Raw genomic sequence first — 21,656 nt, forward strand, 5'->3', positions numbered from 1 at the left:
GAGGTATTTTGAAAAGAACAAGTTATTCTGATAAATTTCAGTAATTTTCCATCATCTTTTGTTTTATAACTAATGGGAAACAGAGAAAAGAAGAGCTTCCAAATCATTGATGAGCTTTAGTGAGAACTGTGTTACTTTGGATTGTGGATGCCAAAATAAAGATTGAAACACAAGTTTTTGTCTTTGGGACTGATCGTGAAAGGTTTTTTTTGGGGAATGAAAGGTATACATCTCTGAAACCTGCTGGCTTGCAACTTTACAGTCATAGCAGAAAATCAATTGACATTTTACTTGGAAGCATTCCTTTTTCCAGTTATAGTATTCTCTGTGTCAACTATACCGAAATCATAGAATCATTAGGTTGGAAAAGACCTTTGAGGTCATCAGCTCCAACTGTACCTGCCCACTACTAAATCATGTCCCCAAGCACCTCATCTACCTGTCTTTTAAAAGATGGTGACACAACCACCTCCGTGGGCAGCCCGTTCCACTGCTTGATGACCCTTTCTGTGAAGAAATTTTCCCTAATGTCCAATCTAAACTTCCCCTGATGCAGCTTGGCGCCATTCCCCCTCGTCCTATCATCCATCACTTGGGAGAAGAGATCAACACCCACCTTTCTATAACCTCCTTTGAGGCAGTTGTAGAGACCAATAAGGTCTCCCCTCAGCCTCCTCTTCTCCAGGCTAAACAACCCCAGCTCCCTCAGCCGCTCCTCATACAACTTGTTCTCCAGACCCTTCACCAGCTTTGTTGCTTTTCTTTGGACACGCTCCAGAGCCTCAATGTCTTTCTTATAGTGAAGGGTCCAATGTTGTGGAGGGAAAATGAAAGCATTTATTTATATAACCAAATAAGCTTATTTCATATAATACAGAATAGCTCATATCCTATGGAATGTAATGCATCAGTCAAACGTGTATATAAAGACTCTATTCAGAGGTGCTGCTAGCAGAGGCAGAAAACCTTCCATTCCTCTCTAGGCTTCAGGCCACCGGCTATTAAAATGTTGGATGTTGCAGCAGATTCTCACTGTCACTTCTGAGTGGGAACTTCGGACACATGTTTTAATGCAAGTGTGGCACCTCCATGCTCTGTTGGGGAGGAAAGAGATAAAATATAATGGTTTGGGCTGCAGGGGACCTTAAAGATCACCCATTTCCAACCTGCCATGGGCAGGGATGCTTTCCACTGGATCGGGTTCCTTGAAGTCCCATCCAGCCTGGCCTTGAACACCTCCAAGGATGAGGCATCCCTTGAAGGTGATAGCATTCCCCAAAGTGTTCAGGCTCACTCGCCAGTTTGCCGGCTTAAACAAGCTTTAGTTGCTCAAGCCTCCAATTATGGAGCTACAGCTTTGAAAACGGACTCAGGAGCAAATCCTAATTTCACAGTAAACAAAGAATTTCAGGAGCTTTTCCTTTAAAAAAGAAAACCCCACAAACACCAGATACTCGCTTTACTTTTCTCCAGACTCCAAATATGAGAAATCTTAATATTTACATGCTTTCTTTGAAAACAAACACCGTACAGCACACAAGGAAGCAGATGCACTGTTGTGTGGGAGGAACTTTGCCCCAAGACTTTCCCAGATCTCCAGCCAGTGCAGCTAAGGATGAACCTATGTTAGGTTTCAAAAATAAGCCAAAAATCTAGCAGCACTCCTTGCATAAATGATCATCTTGGGAAAACTTTGGGATACTGTGCTTGTGGAAGTCAGTTTAACCAGATGGACCTACGCTCCAGCTACAGGCAACCCAATCATGAAAAATCAACTCTCCAGTGAGAGGATTCAGGGAGAACTTTCTATGCTTGGTCATCATCGTCTTCTTTGTTAGTTCAAACAGCATCTCAAGTCTGTAAAACCTCCTACAAGCATGCATTTCCCAGGACAAACTACACAGAACTGTTTATTGCAAATCACAGAATCACCAGGTTGGAAAGGACCCACTGGATCATCGAGTCCAACCATTCCTAACACTCCCTAAACCATGTCCCTCAGCACTTCATCCACCCGTTCCTTAAATACCTCCAGGGAAGGTGACTCGACCACCTCCCTGGGCAGCCTGTTCCTCTGTTGCAGCTGGCAGGAACCAGGCCACAAAAGCCTTGTGCTGTACCATGTGTAACAAGGTCCAAGAGCCATTATTGGTTTATCACTCTCTTCAGCCAGGTAATTGTAGGAGCATACTCTATAACTTGTAAAGCAACAAACTGATATTTTGGCCTTTTTCATAGAATCATGGAATGGTTTGGATTGGAAAGGACCTTAAAGATCAGCCAGTTCCAACCCCTGTGCCATGCGCAGGGACACCTCCTACTAGACCAGGTTGATCATAGCCTCATCCAACCTGGCCTTGAACACCTCCAGGGATGCAGCATTCACTACTTCTCTGGGCAACCTGTTCCTGTGCCTCACCATGCTCACAGGAAAACATTTCTTCCCAATGTCTAATTTCAATTTCCCCTCTTTTAGCTTAAAACCATTCCCCCTCATCTTATCACTGCACTCCCTGATAGAAAGCCCCTCCCCAGCTCTCTTGTAGCCCCCTCAGGAGCTGGAAGATCGCTAGAAGATCTCCCTGCGCCTTCTCCTCTCCAGGCTGAACAACCCCAACTCTCTCAGCCTGTCCTCGTATGGGAGGAGTCCCAGCCCTCTGATCATCTCCATGGCCTCCTCTAGACTCATGGTCTGTACTCGTCCCTCTGTAGCAACCCATAGAGCCTTTCCTTGAAATAGCTGCTTCTTCAGCCCTGAGAAACATCCTCAGCTCATACCAAGACAGGATGCAATTCCTCATTAACAGAGCTATTTAAGCTTTTCTCCTCAGGAAGGGTCATAAATTCTTTGCACTTGCAGTGCACTTAATACTTGCTTGTGCTGGGCTCAGACTAGTCAGTGGATGATGCTAAACTCTAATACATTTTTGAGACCGAGCTTAGATGCAGGAAGCCTATTTTTTTGCTCCTGGGCAACTTCTGCCACTTCCCTTTTGGATTCATACATAACAGGCGTGATTACAGTACTACAATACATTGATAGGTGCTGCTGTAACTGCTGCTATGTGGGAACAGCAGGTGGCTTCCTTTTCCCCAAGGCAAATTGTGATGCTCCATGTAGATGCAGCAGACAACGTAGCCCAAGTCAAGTCATAACACAAAACATCAATGATTTCAGCATTCGGAAAACTCCCAGCACACAGAAATGTTAATGAACTTAAGTTCATTAACTTAAGTTCATTAAAAATGAACTTGTTTTTTTAATTAATGAAAAAAGGCATTGCTGTGGCTGGGCCACGTCCTTTGAGAAAACAAACTTAACCGCTGAGAGGACAGCAGTGCATTATTTCTTTTCAGTCCTTTCAGAAGACTAAGGAAATCTGTGGAAGCTCCTTACATGAGAAACCGCAGCATGATTTCATAGCAAGACCCCCCCCTTTACAACACTTTTTAACATCAGCTTCCTTAGTTCCTGGAACCAGTGTCAAGTCATAGGAAACAAACTGGAAAACCTTCACCAACCTCAGAAAGGTTCACCGGAATGGCATGTGTCCACTTCTGAGCAGAGAAAAAAAGGAATTACGAACTAGAATGTGGATAATTCTTCATGTAGTTCATGCTGGGAGAAACTCACAGAGAAAGAAACCAAGCAGGCAAAGAGGCAACAACAACAGTGCAGCACGCCTAAAACTTTTAATCTTCATTTCTAGAGTACAGAGTTGAAGGTGACACTTTCTTCTCCTTCCTGCCCTCTCATTCTCTATCCCACTGCTTCCTAAGTTCTCCCTAAAATGGAAATATGTTTTTGTTGACTAGTTTGACTTCCCATCAAGTGAGGCATACCCATTCATCTCCAAAAGTAGGCCCCAATTCAGTACAACACTCGCACATGCACTTCACTCTGGTCCACTCCCATTCACGGCAACATTTAAGTGTACATACTTGAACGCTGTTTTGAATAGGGATGTTTTTACTTAACCAAAAATGGGAGGGGGGTGGTATATCCGTGTGGCTGAAATGGGGGAGGGAAGGAAGGGAGGATGGACATACAACATACATCATCTTGTTCCCAATTTAAAGGTAATTTTAGCAGCAGTCAGTGACTGACACATTGGTAAAATCTCAAGCAGCAGCTTAACCACAGAATTGTGCAGCAGTAAGAAATCCAATGACATTTTAAAAAGGGCAGCTCTGAAAGCACCGCCAAATGCCAGTTAAAGCAACTTCATGAGGTCCGTCAGTCTTCAAAGTTTAAACACCCTCTGCTCCTAATGCTGTTAAGCAAACACACTTCTTCAGGTACATTTATATAAAGGCAGAGACTGGCAAGACAATACAAAAAAATAAAATATTAAGACTGGGAAAACCTACAGTTCAGAAAACAGGATTCTTGAAAATTAAAGTGTTTGTGTTTACTTTACATTGTAGGCTTTCACTTTTTATCCCTTTGAAATAAGTTTAGTTTTAAATTAATAAAGATCATAAACTAATAAATTGATACGTTCTTTAAACAGACATAATAAAAATTCAGACATTGCACCACAGGAGCCATCATTTAAATATCCCAATAACAGAAGAGTTAAAGTGAGACTGGCTAATGTGAGGATAAAATGCCTAGATAAAAGATGTGGTGGCTCTACGGAAAAGCGTGGATTACAGGAGAATTGAGAATGAAGCAGGTGATGCTTTAGTCCGAATCTGAACTGTCTTGCTTGTTGGTATGGTACTGGCTGACTGCTTCTTCCAAAGGAGCCATTGTACCATCCGGCCGCACTCCCATTGGTTTTATAAGCTCATCTCTGTAAGAGATTTTAAAAAAAGAATACATATTAGCATATGCACACATATCAATTCACACGTGTATAATACAGTCACATAGAGTATATGCTTCAGTACATAATGAGCCTCTAAAAGGAAGTTATTTCTGCTAAAGCCCTCTGTTTTGAAGAAAGAGGAACAAAACCCCTTCCAAAATAGGTGGGAGGGGAAGAGCAGGACAGATAAAGACTTCATTCATGAAGGCCAAACCTACTTAGCCAATTAAAGACACCATGAAAAGTCACTGCCTAATAGGCTCAAAACAAGGAGCAGGTTCACTGTTTTAGATACACAAACTAGATTTTCTTCTAAGAGTTCACTTGACAGCCATTTCTTCCGAAAATTTCACCTGCCATTCTGGCCAATATACACCCAGGCAATTAAAATAATGTTTTGATACATATTCATCCTGTTGAGGGAAATAACTGAGTTAGGAGAACAGATTCTGCCTGCCTACACCACTATGATGTGTAAAGACTTGTTGATTCATCTAAAAAAAGCTGACTGATTCTAATACTATTGCTTTTGTTTGTGGCAGTTTAATTACAGGATTGACAGCCATTTTAATCTCTTCAAAGCTCCAAAGGCCTCTCAGCAGCTAATCCAATTATATCTACTCCACAAGCTACAGCCTCATCTAAGAGATGATTAATTATTGATTAAGCCAATCAAAAAGTATTAGCAAAGATTTATTTAATCCTTACTTTTTATCACCTCATTTATATGTGGATTATGGCAAAAGCTGTAAGGGCAGAGATAACAGTTTTATTTTCTGCTGGAAAAAAAAATAAATGGAGAATACCTCTAAATATTCAGGAGTCACCTTATATAAAAAAGCGGAGACTTGATGTCAATTTACCCCTCGCTTGAAAGGCAGCCCAGTAAAACTGCTGATTTAACTCACATATACCACCCTCCTGAGCCACACACAATACAACTCCATCACTCAAAGGGGAAGCAAAGGCATTTCACCAGCTCTCTGCCTGGTCTCAGCTACTGCCTCAGCTGAAAAACATCGCTCGTACACAAGTGGCAATCCCACCGCAACACAACCATAGGAGCAGCAAGAAAGGCAACATTAAAGTTACGTGGCACGCATATGCTAGATATCATACAGTCAAGAAGCAGTTAAATTAAGTCTCCAAGAGTCTTTTTTTGGCTTAGGAAGAGACCAGCAAGAGAAACGCAGCTATCTGTGCAGATGTAGCAATCAGATACTATAGTGATAAGCTCTTAAATCCCATTGCCTGCGGCATTGCAAAATATGAGAAAGTGGACCTGGAAAAAATGCTGTGCTCTGGTTAACCATGTCTGGGTGGGAAGCTGTGGGCTAGAGAAGGGGGTTTGTAATGACCATACTTGAAGAGCACAGGCCAGACTCTGCCTCTATGTGTGCATATAAGAGTAGGATCTATCTTTAAATAGACCGGAGATAACCTGTCATACTTGAGGACTGACAGCAAGTCCTCTTCTTCAGGCAACGTGATCTATAGCGTGTAGATTCTGCCCAAGTGAGAGCACTCTTGTGTCACTTAAATTTTCAGAAATCTGGAAATGCGTGGGAGAAGATATCAAAAGAATACTCAAAATCAGATCTGAAAGAGACAAAAAAATGAAGACTACAGCTGTAGTGTCCAAACAGGACCAGAACCCTCCCTGCCTGCAGCAGGGGTCTCCTAGAGGCAAAGCTGGAGTTCTCTAGAGTTGCACCTAATAACAAAGCCTTTTTTTCACTGGAAAAAAACATACACATCTAAGGTCTTTTTAGCTTTTAAACTTTAAGCACCATCATACAAAAAAAAAAAATTGTCTTTGAAGTCTCCAATCAGTCTTGCAACATTTCTTCACTGCCACTTACTCAAGTTCAAGCCTCACTAGTGATCTAGTACGGTTATTTTTGGAGAAGAACAACCTGAAAATAAGTCTTTGCCTGTATTTTTTAAGTCCTCAAAGTGAAAACATAGCCACAAAGAACAAAATAATCTGTGCTTGCCCTCTATGTTGACAAGATCTTAGATTTCTGTTTTAAAAACCACAACACATACTTTTAGGTTGCAACATTTAGCACTGTATCCAGAAGTCATAGAATCACATAATTTACTAACCATTTACAATTTATTATTGGTAATAAATAAAGGATAGTGGCTAATAAAGGATAATGAAACAGTTCAAGAAAAAGGAAAGAGGAATGCAGGAAAACAAGGTCTCGTGGGTCCCCTCTTCTTCACACAAGCATACTTTGTAAGATATCTGTAAATACTGTCAAGAAGTCCTATCTCATCATTTGTCAATTATAAAGAGATAGCTCTTTCTCTGCAACTTCCCTTCTGTGCCTCACCTATATCCTGCTACACACACTCCAGAACTTGATAGAAACTTTTTCTCTCCTGGCAATTCCTCTGCAGAGATACTGAACGCTAGATGCAACAGTAAGAGAGGTAGGAGAAGCAGGGTTTTTTTTTTCAGCCTGTTTTTTTTCCTAACCATAATCTAGTCCTAAACTGGTATAAAACATGGCACCCTTTTACTGGTGAATACTTAACTCAAGCTCTAACACTATACAACCTTATTTCTGTTTTTTTTTAAAGAGGAAAAATACAGAGGGACACAAAGAGATTAAAAGATCTGGGCTGCCTGGATAGCTTGCTTCAGATGTTTGGAACAACTATCTGCTAGGTAACAGAATTTTGGGCAGGACTGCAAGAAGCACCACTCAGCCAACTTCAGTACCATACAAGAGCTCATAGAGTTGATGCTTACATGGGATGAATGGTCTCACTGTTAGCAATTGTCCCATTTAGCACTGGCTGTTCAGAGACCTCAACTGAGCTTCGGCAACTTGGGCTGCCTGAGGATGTGCTTACTGTTTAAGGTGAGACACAAGGTGTCAAGGAAGCACCAGAAACTGGCATGTACAGCCTCAGAAGACTGTACGCACTATTCAAAGACTGGATGTTTGTGGTTCCTCTAAATGGCAAATGAGAGATCGCTTGAGCCCAGTAGGTGGCAGCGGGAATACTTCAGTATCCAGGAAGATACAGATAACTACACAATGTGCATATTTATACATATTTGGACTTCCTTCTGTGACCTCCCATATACTCAAATACACCTTCTTGCAACATTCACTTTTCTAATGCAAACAAAGCATTCTATTCAAGTGTACTCAGAAACACACCATAATTAAACAGTTGGTAAAATGCATTCTCTTCTTCCACTTCCAGATCTCCCAAGAGTCCCTTCAAATATATCTATACAATTTCTAGCTTCCTGCTTGCCATTTAGCTTGATAACGACTCAAAAATCATTCCGTTGTTATAAAGGGTAACTCTTTCTTGTCTGCACTATGTGCTGTAGGGCAGTATTGACACATGGAATTAATGATGGTGTCTGCAATGAAATAGCCATCATGTAAACACCAGTCTGCTCCTTTGATAAAATGGCATGTTAGGGACCTATTCACTTTCTTATAATTGAGTACTACATAATAGTTCTGATCCTTTCATGTAACATTATTTTGGTCTATGATTAGAAAGAGGAGAAAAAAAAATAAATCTATGTAACATTGCCTTCTTCTTTCATCCTATGATTAATTTTGTGTTTTTAATGAGTAGGGTTGCTTATTTAGACAGGTTCTCTTACGTACTTGCTTTGTTGACTTCTCTTCAATGTACAACAAAGCCCAAGCTGTGATAATTGGAGACCATTTCATCAGCAAAAGGATTCTTGCTATTAATACAAGGTTGGCTTGGAAAAACCATCCTGACATTTTAAATTAGTCAATTAATATACAATTCTACCTACCGTTTATAATAGAAAAAATGTTACCATTTTTTTCCAGACATTTTAATTAACTCAGAGTATTTCCAATAATCTATTATATGAACAGACAGAACATCATACAACAATGATTTAAGGTGGCTAACCTACTATTTTGCAAAAATGAGAGGTTGTGGTAAATATTTTTGCAGATTTGTGGAGTTTTCCAAAGCCCAAAGATGTGCATCATATACACAGGGCACTGATTTAGAATCACCAAACAATTCTCAATGAATCAACAAAATAGCATCGAACTTTACTTGCAGACAAAGCCCACAGAGCTATCTCAGGGCCAAGTTCATGCATCCAGCAAAACAACATAAGTAACATCTACATCTCCCAAGAACTGCAGTAATCAAGGTTTTTCATCTTAGTTAAAATTAAAATTTATAGACATGTAATAATTTTAAACAGTAATCTCATCCAGCCAAATTTCAGCAAAATATTAATTCCTATAAAAGCTTTTGTAGAACCCAAGTCTATGTTAAAATACTGGGGCAGGGGAAATGGGTTCACGAACAATATCCAGCTTTCCCCCACATATTTTGATAAAATGAATCTAGGTGATTAGTTTTAATTTATCCTTGACGATGGTCAATTACTCCATGAACAGGTCTGACCACGAACAACCTAACAGAATAGAAAAATTTTAGAAGTAAGACCTGAAATGACCAAAAGCATGGATTGCTTCTACATCACCTCAAAGCAGTTTCAATTCTTCTGTGCCGATACTGAAAATAAAGAGAAACCTGGAGAGAAAATCCATTGTCATCTTATGGAACCAGGAATAAAATGCCACTTTATTCCTTATTCAATAAACCACAAAGGGTACTGCGTAAATAGTTAGCAGCCATTAATGAAGACTATAACCTTTCATTGAAGTAGTACTGTTCGGCAAATTTGTTTTCCGAGTTCAATCTGTCATCTTTATTAGGGAGTGCAGGGATAGGATGAGGAGGTTTTCAGCTGAAAGAGGGGAAATTTAGGTTAGATATTAAGAAGAAATGTTTTCCTGTGAGGGTGGTGAGGCACCGGCACAGGTCGCCCAGGGAAGTCGTGGATGCCCCATCCCCTGAGGTGTTGAAGGCCAGGTCGGATGGGGCCTTGGGCAGAGCCTGATCTAGTGGGAGGTGTCCCCGCCCACTGGAGTAGTTGGAACTGGATGATCTTGAAGGTTCCTTCCAACCCCAACCACTCTATGATTCTGTCAGGTAACTTTGCAAAATCGATACAGAGCCAAAGCCAAATCCAGAACACCCCAGTGCCTGACTGGCCTGATTAACCTCATCGGTCAGTAAGGGATGCAGTTTGGTCAGTCCTTTAACTTCTTTTTTCTCCCCTACCTTTCTCCAGTAAAAACATGCTAGCATTTTAAAGCTCAGCTTCCATTACCAGGACAGTACAAGTATACTAAGCAAACTGGTTTTGTACATCACAGAAGTTCACACTAAGCACTTTTTCAAGTTACATAAACTCGATCGATATTAGAAGGAACTGTTGCCTCCCTGTCCAACTTCCCTCTTATAAACAAAGTGCTGCACCAAACAAACTGCTGAGTTCATGGTACACATCTCCTCCTACAGTGACAACAACGAAGACCAGCAGAAGTAGGAAACCTGCCACAAAGCAAGATTGAAAACCCGGGATTCACTGAAAACTCCTATTCAGGTAACCTGCGCTTTAGATTGATAGGCTGCAAATCAAGGCAAAAAAGTGTACTCCGCTGGTAGCTTTAAGTATCTGAAAACTCCCAGCACTGAAGGGCTCAAGATTGAGGCAAAAGCACTCAATTTTGAAAACATGGAGGAACTCCCACTATCAGCATGTTACTAACTCTTTCTTCTTGTGTACAGAGCTGGCAGCTTCCCATTTTATTTAACATCTGCAAAAGCCACAATTGCACTCAATTAGATTCATTAAAAACATCCCACAGACTCCCAAAACCAAGTCTGACTTTCTTTATCATTCCTGCCAGCACTCCTCCCCCCCAACTTCCAGTAAAACAAAAACGGTGGGAAGAACAGTCAAGTGATTTTTTTACTCATGTTATCACAGCACCTAAAGGGGTCACAGCAACAACACTGCTCCGGAGTGAAAAAACAAACAAAAAAACCTTACAACAAAAAGAGTCTGAGCCCTAAAGAGTTTGCGGCCTAAGAACTATAGAAGGAAGTGCAGGTGAATATAACTGACACAGAGGTAGAAGTAACGCTCCTGGCCGAGAGGATAAGCAGTGATATAAACCACCAGCTGCTCAGTTATTGTCAGCGTGTGGCAGGCAACCCAGCAGGTGTCTCTGAGCCTCCACACTGAAAAGGCTCTTGTGCTACAGTAACGCCATTTGGACTTTTTGTGTAACTGCTATAGTGATAGCAACTGACTTGTCTTCAGTCTCAGCTTATCTCCGGTCTCAATCTTTCTTTTAAAAGAGTTTTAGACCATTTAGCCATTTTATTGTGGTACCCTAACACTCAGCATCTTAATTCTCTAGCTTACATAGCAATCGTTCCATTTTACACAGCAGTTCAATTAAGATTACACGTGCATTGCATTTTCTTCTCTTTATTAAGAAAACTGTAACATACAACACTTGTTTCCATGCAAATACTGTGAAAAAGTACCCAATTACTTCACAGAGGGTCTCAGATCAGTTGTTCCAAGATCCTTCCTTGCTTTAGCTCCTGCTTATAATTCAGTCTTTGTCAGCTAATATAAAATCCAGATTCTCCCACATCTTTTGCTGTATTCCTTAACTCAAATAGATGTAAAAATACTTGATTTGCTGAATTTCTCTCAATAGACCTTGTTATTTGAATATGTACAGACTCTCACAAAACACAACTGCACTTCTAGCTGTTGAGTTTTCCTATGCTCGAAGAATGATGCGCTTTATATATTTACCTAAGTTCCTACAGCTCAGTTCAGTTGTAAATTAGTGCTACATTAAGCATTCCTCAAGAACGTAAAACTTTTCTTATGTAGAAAACAAAATACAAGCAATCACTTCAACGTGGCTACATATACAAGGAAGAAAAAACAGTACATCCTAGGCATATTGAGTCAAAGATAAAAAGGCCATAGCTAACAGCGCAGGTCTGTTCCCTTTCTGTATGTATAAAGTTACAAAATAAAAATAAATTTTCTGTATCAGCAACATATTCCTTTATGTCACTTTAAGTACCATCTTCTTTATGACATTACATTAGTCATTTAAAACAAATTAGGAAAGCTCATTTGTAATCTAGTCCACACTTCCTGTAATAAATGGCGATAATTCTTAATTGTAAATTCCCCTTTAATTGCTCAATTATAGAATGTATTGCTTCTGGTGACAACTATTTTCACACTGTATTTGTTCTTCACAGAAGCAGCAGACGTAAGTAGTTACCATGAAATGCTGCTCATTGACTTGGGGAAAATGAGCACACTGGCCTTGGGCTTGGATTGTGTCCCATACTTTAAAAGGATAAATCCTTTCCATTATTATCAGCCTATCCATTTAGGAGGCATGTCCCCTTGCCTCCAAATCTTCCTGATTCTGTCCAATCCTCTCCAAAAGAGGTATCCTCTGAAGTCCTGTTACATATCCCTCTTTTCTTTGAAGTGCTAAACATTTTTCTCTGCAGTTAAAGTAGCCCTAATCCTGCAATGAAGTTGATTATAGCACTATTTTGAAGCACTAGAGCTTAGTAAAGAGACAGGATATGAGCTGCCTCCCTCAAAAGCAGCTATAATACAATACCTGGAAAGTTTATCAAACATGTTGACAAGCTTCATAGCTTCATATTCCTTTTGTTCTTCTGTCATTTCATCCATTGGATTGGGCATTGGTTCTTCTAAGTGACCAGTGATAAGATTAATGCTGGAAGTGGAAAAACAATAGTTTACATTTCCATAGAAATATGTATGTAAAATGTCTGTCTTCTTGGTTAGGAGGAAAGAACAGAAACCACTAAGACTAAAACTGCCTGAACTGCACATGAAAGTTTTTACTATAAATAGCCAACTTTTGTATTTACATCTTTTTTCTAACCTTTTCCCATGAATCGTGATATTATCTTCTTGTTGATTCACTGCATTAATTTCTTGTTAGCTACAGAGCCCACCAGTACTTGTTCTTTTATAATCCATACACGAGCAGCTTGAAAGCAGGGGAATAATGACAGTAATAATGACAACGTCACCGGTAATAATTAAATAGATGAGGAACAGAATGACAGATACTTGTTTGCGACTAATTCCGTAGAAGCTTAATTTTAAAACTATAGACAGGTTCCAGTTACATTTTCTTATTAATGAAAAATCATTGAATTAGTTTACTATTCCCCTCCCACACTGAGTTTTGCTCAAACTGAATTAAGGTTACTGTACTTTGAGAATTTACTACGCCAGTTTTATTTTCATTGTTAAAAGAAATGATCAGTGATAGAGAAATGGTAAAAACAGCAGAGAAGTAGTATGGTTACAAATAACACTTTCTGGGCAAATTATCTTTTCAAGCAGTTTAATTACAAACATTCAACAGCAAAACAGAAAATCAGATGCATAAAGCAATGGACAGTTGCCTTGAATGTGTGTCAGCTTTTAACTATTATAAATAGATGTTATAGTTTTACTTATATGCATACAACTGGATGTTAGGCTTTTGAAAGAGCAGCAGAGACAAAAGAGCAAGAGAAAATGCTGAAGTGCAGAAATAAAAAGCAACCTCCTGTTTTGGAGTTCATTTTTCCACCAAGAAGCAATATAATTTCTGCAACTTCTCATACATTTAATCCTGTCTTTCATTCGTGTTCCTTAATAAGACTCTTTCAGATAAGCCACATCCCCCCCATCATATAAATAATCATGTGAGGTTTACAGTTGATGACCTCAAAGGTCTTTTCCAATGTAAATGACTCTGTGATTCTGTGATTTTATGTCACAGAGAAACCAGAGTAAAGAGGAAAAACAACATGCTTCTGATGTCCACTATCAACAACTTCAGAACCTACTCAAAACAGCATCAAATCACAGCTGTAACACGTCAAACTGAAACCTCTTAATGCTATTACAATTAATAAAAATCAACAGAGCTTCTGTATACTGAATCCTTCAAACAAATATATTGGATTCCTCATGCATGACAGCTACAGAAGTAATTTTGCTCCTTCCATATTTATCTACGTGATCTACTCACTTCTTTAGGAAAATTTTCATACCAGGCAATCTGACTGACTCTTCTTTTACAGAGTCCCACTTAAAACCTTAAGCCACACTTGACACTCTTTTTTCTGTTATAGAGTTACACCACACAAACAACAGCAGTACTCTAGCAACTTCATATAAGTTCCTGGAAAATCTGAGGCAAAAGCTATCCCTCCTAATTTTTCTAACAACATTTTTTCTAAAATTTGTCTAATTTACTTAGAAAAACTCTTTTCACACTTGAATTTTAAATACCTAATCAGACTCAGAGTCTGTAAAGAAACAGTCCCACCTGAGAACTCCCTCAAACTTCTTCAGTTAAAATGATGTGAAGAATTCCTTTACCTTTTTTGCTACGGACTTGCTCCCTTACTTTGCCTACTTACATCTCAACCATCTAATGACCATATATACAATCTGCAGAGCTTCCAGCCTTTCAAGAACCTGTGAAGAAGGTTCTCTTTATTCTTAACGCCTCCAGTAAGAAGTTCTTCAAAACCTTTTTGGTCTACCTTCTTACTCTTTCACAGTACCAGGATAGCCTCCTGCACTCTGATTTAACAATTCCTTCTTTTTAAGTATCCTTTTTAAATTGACAACACACGCATACTCTGAACCTCTAATACGCAGCTTGAAACTGCTCCTGGGTGATCCACAAATTTTGCATTTTTATTCCTTATTTCTTTTTGACAAGCACTTCATTTTTACGTAATCCCCTCTACTGAAGTTACATCATTCTTATAGTGGTTTGGGGGTTATTTTTGAGCCATCTGACTACATGATGGTCACTGCTAGAGGCTGGTTTCTCAATAATTAGACCATGAAGTCAACAGGAGACAACAGTTAATATAAGCACATGTAATCCCAAAACTGGCCTCTCTAGAACAGGTGAGAAAAAAAATTATGTCAAAACATCTACAACAGGACATGCAGAACTGAAAGCAATACTATACTTTGGCTTTGCAGATTTGTATTCTTCTGTATCTGTATCTTCATCATCTGAGTACCAATGATCACCTCTTCCTCCTGCTAACAGGCCCCTTGCTGCCAGCAATCCTGCCGCATTACCATAGCCTGTATATTTTAACAAGCTGTCAACTGCAAAGAATAGATACAGAAAATTATTCAGCTACAATAAACCACAAACCAAAAACCTGCACAATGTTACAAGAATCAAGAGCTACAGCAAGAGGCAAACACACTCATTACAGCAAGACATATAATAAGGGAGGAGGGCCATGAAGATGATCAGAGGGCTGGTGCACCTCTGCTATGAGGACAGGCTGAGAGAGCTGGGGTTGTTCAGCCTGGAGAAGAGAAGGCTCAGGAAGCGGCTCAGCCCTTAAGCAGTACTTAAGGGGGGCCTATGGGAAAGCAGGGGAGGGGCTCTTTATCAGGGAGCACAGTGATAGGACGAGAGGGAACGGTTTTAAGATGAAAGAGGAAAGATCTAGATTAGGTATTAGGTAGAAATGTTTTACTGTGAGGGTAGTGAGACACTGGAACAGGTTGCCCTGAGAAGTCACGGAAGCCCCATCCCTGGAGGTGTTCAAGGCCATGCTGGATGGGACTTTGAGCAACCTGATCCAGTGGGAGGTGTCCCCGCCCGTGGCACGGGGATTGGAACTGGATGATCTTTAAGGTCCCTTCCAAGCCAAACCATTCTATGATTCCAAGAAAAAGTAATTTTTACCTCTCTCTTTACAAAGAACAAAAAGAAATTCTGCTGCAATTTGCTTTACTCCAAGGTCAACATGTGTCATAAGGCGCACAAGCTTGTTTCTCACTGTTGTGCCAACTTCTGGACGATTGGATACATCCCTTAATGGAGGCAATACCTAGCAGCACAAAACCAAAGAAGAAATAGCATAGAATGCACAACAATACCTATCCAATTCTTGCAGAAACACACACAGTCAACAGAACAAGAAAATACTGTAAGCTCTGCTCCTTCAAAAACAGGAATAAAATCAACCCAACTATGCTTACATGCACTAGTAATGACTCTTGCTTCTTAATATATTCAGGCCTTCTGGTCTGCCATCCCAGGCAGAAGAGTACTCAGTCCCAAAGGCAGACTTTAAAAAAAAAGACAACTATTAGGAGTTTAACAGCACAAATGAGTGTCCCAAATGACTAATGGGCAGCAATAATCTCATGCTCTTTGTTTCTCCTATCATGCTCAGATATCTGGTAAAAGCATTAAAACCAGCAGCTTGAGAAAACTTATAATATTAACATAATGTATAGTTTACACAGAATAATGCATATAAGGAAAATAAGTCACATTGGAAGTTCTACTACCATAAATCTCAAAAAATGGCTCTGTGCGCTTAGAGGCAATGTATACTTCTTCCAGAAAATATTCTTTTAAAACCTCAAGCTAAATTTCAAAAAATTTTTGGAGAAAACACGATGTAACATTTCCTCAAGCACACTATTTTCTCATTAAACACCATTAATATTGTTAATTTCAATCCTCAAGAAAGGCAGGAGGTGCCTGAAATAAGGCCAGTTTTGCAACCCAACCTTTGCCTCCTTGTGCATATGCCTTCAGACTCAAACCCTATATTAATTTTTTCACATTCACAGGATATGATATGATCAGCAAAGAAATCTGTGTCATAGTATGAAATATTTAATAATCTGAAGAATTCTATAAGAATTATGGATCTTCAGTGTTTTATTCGGGAATGAAACCAAAGATGTCACTGTCATAAGAAACTGCAGCTGCCTTGTCTTCTAGGTGTCTAATGTAAAATGTCATGTTCTGTGCAAAATTACTGCACAATTACTACTGAAATCAGACTCACTGGGAACTGATACTTAAACAAATGAATGCTACAGTATTCACTACTGTGAAAAAAACAGACCTCTTCTTTTTCAAACTAAGTATTTAAACAATTAGCAAAAACATTTCACTTTGTCCCTGCTTACTTTCCCCAATGGGGACAGTACCATGACTGCCACTTCAGAGTGTTGTAAGAATGAATTAATGTTTTTACAGTACTCTAATATAACACAGCGATGAGTGCCATAGGCCAGTCCATGAGGAAATTAATCATCCTGTCTTCAGATCACAATTTGAATAGTGCACAATAAATAAAGCCTACAGCCAACACTTAACAATGAGGGTAATTCAAAATATCAAACATCCGGTCATGCAGTTAGCAGTATCCATCCACTCTCTGTGCTATATGAGACAGTAACCCAGTGGTAGGAGACAGCATGCAATTATATCCTGACATCTAGATGCTGTGATGTCGTAAAAACATGCAGACAGCTTCATTTTCTAACTTCTGAACATTTGGCTCTGCAACTTTTTGGTTTTTAACTTAACAGATCAGAATAATACCCTAGGAGAGAACGGCTGCAAACAAAAACAGTAAGCAGCAAAAATGACTTTCTTAAATTCTTCAAAGCCACTCCTCTGATACAGATGAAAGAGGCAGAAAATATATGCTCTTTTCCACCATAAACTCCATCTATGAATTCAGATGCAGCTTTGATATTGGAGCAGAATCTATGATGCAACCCAAATATCACTGCAGCTTAGGAAAAAGAACATTTTCTCAGCTGGTTTCAGCTGTCTTTCCCTTGCTCATCTTTTAACTTCTCCCTACTCGACTTCAGCAAAAGCAGCAAAATGAAGAGACAACACAACACGCAACCACCAAGCCACAGAGATCCTTTAGATCTTTAACCACGGCATGGAAATCTTTTTCTCCTGTAAAAAGCCTACCCACAGCCTGCACTGTATTAAACAGCTCTTTTAAGAGATCAAGCGATGAAGTATGCCCCTGTTCACAGACGGAGTTTTACTCTGACAGAAGAACTGATACACACTGGTGCACTGCAAGATTAGATTCCAATGACTCTTTCTGCTGAGGTCAAACTAAAGCTCATGCAGAACCCATCAAAACAACCGAAGCCTTACTAGCTAGCACATAGTACTGCAAAGTTTTAACAACTGCACTGATTTTTTTCTGATATGCTGAATGTAAAGGGACAAACCTCACTGCCCCTGTATCACGTGATCTGGTAACCCACATTAAACCCATACTAACACAGCTTCATGATTCCCTAATGTTATTATTTAACAGCTCTACAAAATGTATTATGGAACTCAGGCCATAATATCCATTGATTTACGTGACTAAAAAATCATTTCCATAGCTGACAGTTGTCAGAGACATAATGGAGAAAAGTTCTGCAGGAAACTTTGTGGGTAATTTAATGTGAAACCATTAATATTTTTAAAGTATCAGCACCCTGCACTAACATATAAACATCAGAAATTTTATAATTACCTTCATAGTCAAATTTTGATGAATATTTTACTTACCTGAGCTTTGATAAACTTCCTGATATTCCTATGAGTTCGGCAGCATTCAGTTAATAAACTGAGAACTGGAGTCAGACCTTCTCTATAGCTGCTTCCCTAAAACAGAAACAAATACAAATAAAAGAGTTGTAAGAGCAAATCTTCCTTTTCAAATCTCATGAACCATTCAATAAAGTCCTGTACAACAGCCAAAACGTGAACTTTAGATACATATAAACAAAGAGCCAAATTTTCATCCACACACACATAAAAAAGCAAGTGTATTTCAGGTCTTCACAGGAATTTGTTCTCAATTTTGAGGTGTTTCACAATCTAGAAGCAAGGACATTCATATTTGTGCTAAATACTGTCTGAAAGGTTTGTAAGAAGCTTTACATATGTGCTGTAACGAAAGCACATATGTTTTTTGCTTTAATGAAAGAGGCCCCTTTTGTGAAGAATGCTTGCAGCCCATACCTTGTCTATTCTCTTCTCCATGAAATCCAGTAAAACTTGAATTGCTCCCATATTCATGCCATTGTATTTTATATCTGTTTCCTCTTGGCATAATGGACGAATAAGAACATCCAAGCAAGAAACGGGAACATTGCTTAAGAGGTTGATTGCATTGCTGAAACAGATTTTAAAAATCTATTATTCACATGGAAGAAAGAATTAAAAACAGAGTACAACTGACCATAAACTGTTTGTACAACTGCAATCAAAAAGAGGCCCTGAAACTCAAACAATCCTTTATTTTCTCTCTCTGGGTTTTAAAGAAGGTGGCATTATGGTCTAAGTGCAGGCTCTTGGAATAAACAAGTTAAAAAAAAGAAAAAAAGCTCGGAAAGCTATACTCTGCAGCAGTGCATTATTACTTCCAGCCCCCACAGTATCCTATCCCACAGACGAGGCACAGCTTCCAGCGGTGTTACAGCAGCTGATCGTGCAGGACAGCAGGGGGAACCCTCACATTGATTTGCAGTGGTCAGAGTTTTTTTCCTCCTTGAAACTTAAAACATTTTACAACGTACCCACGTTACTGTCATTGATGTGACAAAGCACACCACAGAAAACACTTCCTCCTCCTAGAACAGTGGGGCATACTGGCGATTTCTCAGGTCCCCTGAAAGATTTTCACTTTTACTTAGCTTGTCGTGTATAGGAAACACAGAATGCTTTTAACACATTAAAAAAAGAATCAGGTTTATTTACCAAGCACTACCTTTTAGTGACTGGCAGTCTCTGCATTCTACAAAGAGGAGTGCTCCCCAGATATCCATTAAGTGATTTCAATTAGACCATAGGGTCCCTCCCTCCTCTTTAATGCACTAAGATGGAACCTACTTTGCAAGGATCTCTTTTATGGTACATGTCCCTTCAGTTCAGTATCTATCTTCTTCTCATTATACAGACTTGTATTTATACTCTTCCTGAATATGGGGCTAAATAACACAGATGCTGCAAAATTTGGAATCCTGTCATTATTTACTTGCCGATGCCCAACTAAACTTACAAATGGGTATATTTAAAAATATACAGAATTATTTAGGCAAACCTCAAAGCTATGAACAAAACTGTGAGCACCAATGTTTGAAGGACTGGCAAAGTGTTCCAAGAATAGAGAAAACTTTTCAAACAACTTCATTTAACACTTTTACTAACTCCTACTTAGAAGTTTTTAAGTTATTAATAAAATTTTAAGAAAGAATTAGTAAAAGAAAAAGCAAATCACGGCAATCAAACATAACAGGATTTCTAACAAATGTGCTGCTTTTGGTCTGATCAGACTGGGTGGCTGTTCCACATTGTGCCATCTCCCTTTTGCTCTTTTAGCAACTGTAATTCAGACAACTTCTACTTTTTGGAAAGCTTGGTCTCTTTGTTTTATTTCTAATTCCTGTTTAAGATATGTCTTTTATATCACAGAAATTATTCCTCTGCAATAATTCAGAAATAGTTAGAAACAAGACAGACTGAAATTCAACAAATATTTGGTGGCTTCAGACCTTTCATCAAAAGTCCTCTTTTTACCAGTTTCTTATTAAACAACCAAGTTCCCAAACACCTACAAAATTAATTTTCTGGATCACTGTGTCTGAGCTATTCTTTTCAATAAATGAAGCCCAGCTTTCTGATCTTTGTCACTCCACTGACAGTTTTATTTGTGGTAGAGGAGTGTATGAAATTCTCCAGCTACCAGGAAGTCAGTGACTATGCACAGATCTGCACAATAGTGTTTGCATTCCTACTCCAGGGGGTAGAAATACTGCGTATATTACTCTACCCTTTTCGGCTTCCTAGAGATCATTAATCACTGGGACATGACATCCACCCACTCACGCTCCCAGCCCCCTCCTGATATGCAAATTCAGAAGCAAAGGCCTATTTAGAGCTGCTGAATGCCTTGATTAAAACCTTGTTAGCGGGCAAAAATGGCACTCGCTCTAATATGTGGTGCTTTAAGCTGTTCATATTCAAACGTTAAGTAATGACATGACAGAACCACAATAATGACAACAATACCAGGTACTAAATTAGTTAAGATATTTTTATAGGCAACTTCTGCTTATTTATTAGAAGCAGAGTCACACTGACAATCAGTACATCACAGTCCAGGGCACGGATCCAACACCTGATGTTCACATAAAATAAATCCTCAGCTTACATATTAAGAGCACAAGTGTTCATACAATGTGCTTTAATAGGCTGCCCGAACCCTTCATTTAAGCATTTACACCCTGCGGATTTACAAACTTCTCTAAGTGCAAGTGATCAGCAATTCTAAGAAATATACTTATGCCTCCCCAACGCTTCACAAAGGTTATTCTCCATTTAACACTGCTTGTATTTTATTCCATTTTTAACATTACTTTCGTAATTGCCCTACTGATAGGCTCCAGGTGGAAAGCAGAGCGAGGAGTTGCACTCTGCTTTCTGACTCACACCTCATCTCTAGCAATAAAGACTGCATAGTCAGAGTCCAGCATACGGAACAGCCCAAATGATGACACAGCCTCATTCTTTTAGCTATGCTATGCTCACTACAGGCTGCTAACACAAGTCTACTCGTTCTTTATTGAAGCTCTGATAAGGAATGAAAGTTTTGCTTGACGAAATACATTAGAGGACTGAAGTGGGGCCCTCTGATCCCGGCCCCTGACCCCTTAGAGGATTTGTAGGGGCATTACTTCTGACTATACCTCTTCAATTCCAGAGCTGTCTTCTGATGAATACTCCTGGTGGAAATGTGTATTAAATTATTTAGCTTTTATTGCATCGTGTAGCATTCAAAAACAAAACTCAAGTTCTGCAAATAGGGCTGAAATATTTGAATCACAAAAGTAAAAATCTATGCACTGCTCTTCTAGCATGTTAAAAAACCCCTTCTGAATATGACTTAGATCAAGATCAAATACTACACGAGCAATACTATACTTGCATTCTTTCTTCTACCAACTTGAGCTAAACCAACTACTGACAGTTAGTGAACAAAGGTAGTTTTCCC

The 21,656-nt window shown here is 39.3% G+C and overlaps 1 protein-coding gene across 1 annotated transcript in view; it reads right to left on the reverse strand.

Annotated features, from left to right (window-relative positions):
• Positions 1 to 2,100: 2,100 nt before the first annotated feature.
• Positions 2,101 to 21,656, reverse strand: part of RIC8B (RIC8 guanine nucleotide exchange factor B) — a 42,113-nt gene continuing 22,557 nt past the window's right edge. The window contains exons 5-10 of the mRNA XM_054083741.1: positions 18,626 to 18,779; positions 18,170 to 18,265; positions 15,518 to 15,662; positions 14,778 to 14,922; positions 12,380 to 12,499; positions 2,101 to 4,799 (exon numbers count right to left, since the gene is read on the reverse strand). Coding sequence (XP_053939716.1) covers positions 4,688 to 4,799; positions 12,380 to 12,499; positions 14,778 to 14,922; positions 15,518 to 15,662; positions 18,170 to 18,265; positions 18,626 to 18,779 — 772 coding nt within the window. The 3' untranslated portion in view covers positions 2,101 to 4,687. The remainder of the gene's footprint in view (positions 4,800 to 12,379; positions 12,500 to 14,777; positions 14,923 to 15,517; positions 15,663 to 18,169; positions 18,266 to 18,625; positions 18,780 to 21,656) is intronic.

The sequence above is a fragment of the Cuculus canorus genome, chromosome 1 (assembly GCF_017976375.1).
Source record: "Cuculus canorus isolate bCucCan1 chromosome 1, bCucCan1.pri, whole genome shotgun sequence".
NCBI classification, from domain to species: Eukaryota; Metazoa; Chordata; class Aves; order Cuculiformes; family Cuculidae; genus Cuculus; species Cuculus canorus.